General features: G+C 37.4%; 1 protein-coding gene across 2 annotated transcripts in view; it reads left to right on the forward strand.

The window, feature by feature from the left end:
- Window positions 1-5,695, forward strand: part of SERPINI1 (serpin family I member 1) — a 48,936-nt gene extending 43,241 nt beyond the window's left edge. For both annotated transcript variants that reach the window (XM_068406173.1, XM_068406172.1), the window contains exons 7-9: window positions 1,544-1,630; window positions 2,889-2,978; window positions 4,722-5,695. In XM_068406173.1, the coding sequence (XP_068262274.1) occupies window positions 1,544-1,630; window positions 2,889-2,978; window positions 4,722-4,798 (254 nt within the window). In that variant the 3' untranslated portion in view covers window positions 4,799-5,695. The remainder of the gene's footprint in view (window positions 1-1,543; window positions 1,631-2,888; window positions 2,979-4,721) is intronic.
- Window positions 5,696-6,000: the final 305 nt, after the last annotated feature.

A 6,000-nucleotide genomic window follows, 5' to 3' on the forward strand; every position in this document is an offset into this window, starting at 1 on the left:
CGTCCATGTTCTAAATGTCCTAAAACATTCTTTGAAAACTGGAGTCTTAATGGGTCCATAATGGAATGGAAGCTTTAGAGGATGACTGTTTAACACTTGATTGTAGTATTGAGTTAGCTTGTGATTTATTTTTTACAGGTAATGCTTGAGGCTTAAAGGTGATGTTAGTGTTGGAATGCGACCAGGCTGTGCTTTCAGGTGACCTTTCTGTTAACAGTTCAGGAGACAAAAGCTGTGAGAATTGTGCTTAGTGTTCAAGATAAGTACATGCCACATGTCCCATGTTTTAAAGTAACACAGTGGAAACTTTATCCTAGCTTTCAAGATAGCATTACTGAAGCCTAGAACTAGTACAATATTTAGCAATCTAGTATGTGTTTTACTACACATAATCCCAAAGGGAATTATTTGGGGCTTGTGTTGATGAGATTTAAGTTAAGCAGCTGAACTAGGAGGTTTACTTGAGTTCTGAGTGTATGTAGCAGTAATGAGATCTGCTGGGGAGAGACATTTTTAAACTGCTATCTCTTGTGGGTTTGGCTTGCATTTAATATTAGAACTAGCGGCTATTGTCGTGAGAGCCAAAATAAATGGGTGACAATTCGATGCATAGTCCCAAGCTTTCCCTCCTTAGTCAGCCTTCGGCTAGAGTTTTGGTATTGAACATTTTGTGAAGGATCAGAAATGCAAAATGGTATCGCTGTCTCAGTGGGGTGGTTAGATTAGATTTTCATGGTTGTGTATCTCCCTGTTGAGAAAGCTTTTATTCCTTCCTTAACTGCCAGTTGTGCTTTGTCATTGCGGTGGATTTTATGCAGGTACAATAAATGTATATCTAATCCTTGTTATGTCTTACGGATGAAACTTAGTCAAACAGATTAAATGGTGCTACATGTCTTGCTTCCTGCAAGGTGCTGAGTATTCCAATAGATCTGATCATTTAGCCACTGAAGAGCTGTAATGAAACATCCAGTGACTTAAGCAGGAGTAGGCTTGGACTGAAATTAAAATACTGACAAAGAAGGATGGAAAACAAACAAGACTGAAAAAAACTAGTTCCACAGTGGTTTTTGCAATAAGTATTTATCTTCAGCTTCTTTTAAATATAATGACAAGAGGAAAGAAAATATATCATTTTCCTGGAGGAAGTCTGTATTGCACTTAATGCAGAAATAAAATTCTTTTGTGTAAATATTTGCCATATAATGTCATACTCCTTTTTCCCAATAGTTGCATTTAAAATCTTATGTTCAAGGATTGTCTTTTACTCTGTCTGGTATACTGGTGCTCTAGGCAGTGCCAAGCTACTTCAATATCCATCTTGTAGGAGAGCACCACAAAGTTAAGGGAGGTAAATCGTGCTATTAAAGGTATTGGCAGAAGGTATTTTAATGCAACTCCTATGCACAAAGCTCTTATCCTTCCCTGCTTGGTATAGAAGGTGGATAATTGGGTTGGGGTTTTTGGCAGTGTTTGGTTTTTTTTTTAAATACTTCAATCTTACTATTGAGCCACTTGAAATATGTTTCCTTTTCCTCTCCAGATAACAAAGAACTTTACCTTGCAAAGGCATTTCACAAGGCATTTCTAGAAGTTAATGAGGAAGGATCAGAAGCTGCTGCTGCTTCAGGTACCTGACTGAAAAGCAGAACTAAATCAAATGTCTGGTTATTCTGTGTTAATTAATTTTTTAAAACTGACTTGCTCTACAGCCACGAAAGCTAAATAGCATGTACCATGAAGACACAGCCTAGCAAATATACTGCTTTTCAGAAGAGAATTCTGGAAATGAAAAGTGTTAGCATTTTTTTTAACATGGTGTGTTTCACAAAGAATTTTGAGTATCCTGTGGTAAACCTCTTCTTCCTGATTGTTAGGAGGGTACAGAGTGCAATTTATATTTTCTTTATGGAACTTAAGCATTCGTAATTTTTGATCTGCTAATTGAGATGGTCAGAGGCATTTGATCCAGAATAGTTAGAAGGAGCTGAGAGTTGTTGCAATTGCATTTTAATAAGCTCGTATACAGAGATGCAAGATGGGAAGTGCTAAATGCAAAAAACATAGCTGGCCACTATTAATGCTAGGAGGCCAGGTCGTTGGTTAACTTGGTTATCACATCCTTTTTCTGAAAATAAGTTACATTAGTTGCCAATATGTATCATTAGGTGATTTCTAATTGCCTCTACTTCTACCAGTCTTTGAGGGAAGGAAGAATGACTTCCATAGTCATGAATATCAGTAACTGGGTTGAATTGCAACATTAATATGGACAAGAGATTACTGGCATGCGTGAGTCATTAACAGTGCAGTGAAAATGCAAAAGTAAATGAAATAATAATGATGTGCTGGAGAAATCCATACATATCCAAATAAAAATAACAAAGAGACAAATTCTGCCTGATTACCAGTTAATTTTACTTTCAGTCTTTGCATTATTTAAAGACTCAAGCTAAAAGCTGCAAGATCAGCCCATTTAGTTGTTGCATATTCCATAGTTATTAAGGCTTACCTTTAACTATCAACTGCAGGCTGGGAGCTGTTTAAAACAGGTCAGCAGTGCTGTCTAACATAATGCATTTTCTTTCTACAAGTGAGCGGGAGTCATAACTCCTCTTAAGGTTCTGGATCTTAAAATTTATAAGCTGCTCCCTCAGCCTGGGAAATTGTGCCACTCTCCATTGTTAATCATTCTTAAAGCGTAAACAGGCCTGCAATTACTCTGTAGGTCTCACTTTCAGATTTTTTTCATGCTATTTCTCAGTGATGCTTAGTGCTGAGAGTGTGGGATTTCAGTGTCTGCTCATGAGCTTCACAAGTATCTCTCATGAAGAGCAGGAGAATGTGCAGCGATATTTAACAAGTTGCCTGTGTTCTTTTCCCTTTAGGAATGATTGCCATTAGCAGAATGGCAGTGCTGTATCCCCAGGTTATAGTTGATCATCCCTTTTTCTTTTTGGTCAGAAACAGAAGAACAGGTGAGAATACTGCAGACTCTTCCACATTTTTCACAGTATATCATCAAGTGTACAAAAGAAAATTGCCTATTTTCATCAATGAACTGGCCTTGTATTATGAATTGACCTTAATTTGTCTTAAAATACCTAATATTGAAAGACTTGACCTTTTCTATGTCGCCTTAATGTTTCTCCAAGTAAGACACCAAAATGTGACATAATCCTGAAAAATATTCACAATTACGGGATTTAAAACCCTGGGGAAGAAAAATTCACCATTTTTCTTCAGAGAACACAGTGTTACTGCCCTGAATATCCATAATCATTGTATTCCATAAGAGCTTGGCTGTAGTAAGACCAGTGAGATATGTTCCCAGTACCAAATGATTTGCATAATGGACAGATATTACAGCTATGAATAATTCTGTTGTGCTCTTAAAGTGTTCTGTGGCAGGCAAGGGATAAGAACAGCACTCAGTAGCAAAATGGGCAATGATTAAGTAATTCCTTAGTTTCATATTTCTAATTTGTCTTAATGATGTGGATGTGACTGGGTGACAAAACATTACTAGGCACCTATGGACTGTCATATGGGTCTGTGCGTTGTGGTATCTGACGTGTTGTACAAGCAGACTCTGGTAGGTTCAGTTTGACAGGTTTTTATCTGTGTTTGAGATCCCCATCGCAGGTATCAATGTTTGTTAAACCATTTAGATTGCAGCAATGCTTACAGTCCAGCTTGGTAGGGTCACTTGTGTGCAAGGCTTGATACCAAATCTTAGGGGTTTTTTGACCAAAACTTGAGTATCCTTGCTGTTATAGACACATATTAGGCAAAAATCTCCCCCAAATGAAAAGTTTAAATCAGAACAGAGTAGAGCTTGGTAGCCTTGGGGCAGTTGTTAATGTTGCATGGGCCTTGTTGCATGTAGAAAGAGGAATCACCAACAACTATAGTTAAAGGCTGAAAGCTCATTACTAATCAGAAATCTAAGGTTAGAAACCTTTTGAAAAAATCTGTGATGGGTACCCTTATTCTCAAGAATACCCTAAGTGCTTATGATTAATTACTGTGCATGTATAAAATGGGAAAGGTGTAAATGGTGATTAAATAGCATAGGGGAGCTATATTCATATAGGGAATTCCTTGTTGTGGATTGCATGCCCTAATGTGGAGTAAATCTGTGAGCTCAAAAGTATCTATCTATTAATAATTAACTGATTGATGTGGCAGCTTCTGGGGCTCACTTTTAATTCTATGAGGAACGTTGTCCAGCAGCTCAGGCATGTGAGGGTCAGAAGTGATCATGAAGGTTACTCTGGTTAGGTGTTCACGCTCCAGTTAAGGTTAGCTGCCACCTTTGGAGCCCCCCAGCCTAGAAACCAGCACTGTGTCGTAACTACTTGATATCAGTGGCAGTACTTGGTGGGCCTTCATCAAACCATTGAAATGAAGGTGAACCTTTGTGTTGATTTCTGGAGGGTTTTCAATCAAGTCTTTAGAATAAGCAGAGGGGCACTGAAATGCAGAGGATTTCACTGTTCTCGTCTGTACTGTATCTATTCTGAATACAAAGAGGTCCTCTTCTCTAGGGCTATTGATCCATTGACTTTCATGCTACCAAGTTCTCTGAGACATACGTTCCTATAAAAAATTGTACACCACATGCTCTAAACTTATTATCAGTATTTGTTGACTTATATCCTCAACTTTTCCTTTTGGCTCTGACAACTTCCATTTGTCCCTTACCACTTTTTTCACAGGTACTGTGTTATTCATGGGAAGGGTGATGCACCCTGAAGCAATGAATACAAGTGGCCATGACTTTGAAGAGCTTTAACTGCCACCAGCTACCAAAAAGAGGAGATAAGCACATAAAGTTTGAAGTTAATATATTTAAGGTTTGCTGTGTTTCCCCCCAAGATACTGTTTAAAATGCTTTCAGACCTAACTGTGTGCAAGTCAGTTTCCAGAGGAAAGCTTACAGTATTAAAGTAATGGTTCTGTTTCTGTCATTGTGATTGCTGTGTCCTTAAAATAAAATTGTGTACATGTCAACAACTGTTTCTTGTTCTAGTGAATTGTAAAGCAAAAAACCTTGCAAATCCATTATTTGTCATTTTTTTTTACAGTCCAAAGACTGACTTGATCAATGAGACAGGAGCAGAATGTGTGCAGCTCTGAATAATGCAAATGGCAAACCTTGATGATAATTTACAGAGTTGAAGAACTATATCTGGAAAAAATGTGATCTGTTCCTGTAAAAGCAGTAAACAGACTGCGATACACTGTCTCATCAAAGTTAATGGAACAAATTAAGCCTAGTGGATTTTATTCTATGAGATAACTGTGGTAGACTTTGTGTGAACTCTCCCACGTGTGATTCTAAAATGTTGCTTTTATGAATGCTCCTGCATGCGACTCTGCAGTTCACCTTCCGTAACTGTTGATGCCAATAAAATTTGATCGCATGAATATTTGAGACTAGTCAGTGTAGAATAGCAATGTATGTGACTGAAGTAAAATAGTTGAATAGTAATCATAATGTAGCAATCATCATGTCATTCGTGGGGACATATTTTTCTCCCCTAAAGTAATTGTTCTACTTTAACCTAAGCTTTGCAGTATCTCACTTCAGGGATCTAGAATGATCTTTGTCAAAGAAGAAAAACAACCTCTTAATTTAAGTATCTAAAAATGTTCTATTCATAAATAAATGTCTAAAGGAACAGCATAATCCTTTTTATTCCCTAACTTTTTATTGAGAATAAACTGACAGCAGGGAGAATGACACATACCACAAGTAAATATTAGCAGGGGAATTAGTTGCTGTTTCCATTTACAAGAGGAGGAGAAGTACCAGTTGTCACCAGAGAGGCATATAATTATTTCTTCCCTCATTATGCAAAATATAAAAAGGAGAGAAGTTGTTAAAAAGGTAAGAGAGAATAGGAGAAAAGAAGGGAGGAGTTCCTTTGAAACAGATCATAAATACAAACTTCTGGATAATAATTGGGGTTTTTTTTCCCAGTCAATAGGAAT

This window comes from Nyctibius grandis, chromosome 8 (genome assembly GCF_013368605.1).
Source record: "Nyctibius grandis isolate bNycGra1 chromosome 8, bNycGra1.pri, whole genome shotgun sequence".
Classification (NCBI taxonomy): Eukaryota; Metazoa; Chordata; class Aves; order Nyctibiiformes; family Nyctibiidae; genus Nyctibius; species Nyctibius grandis.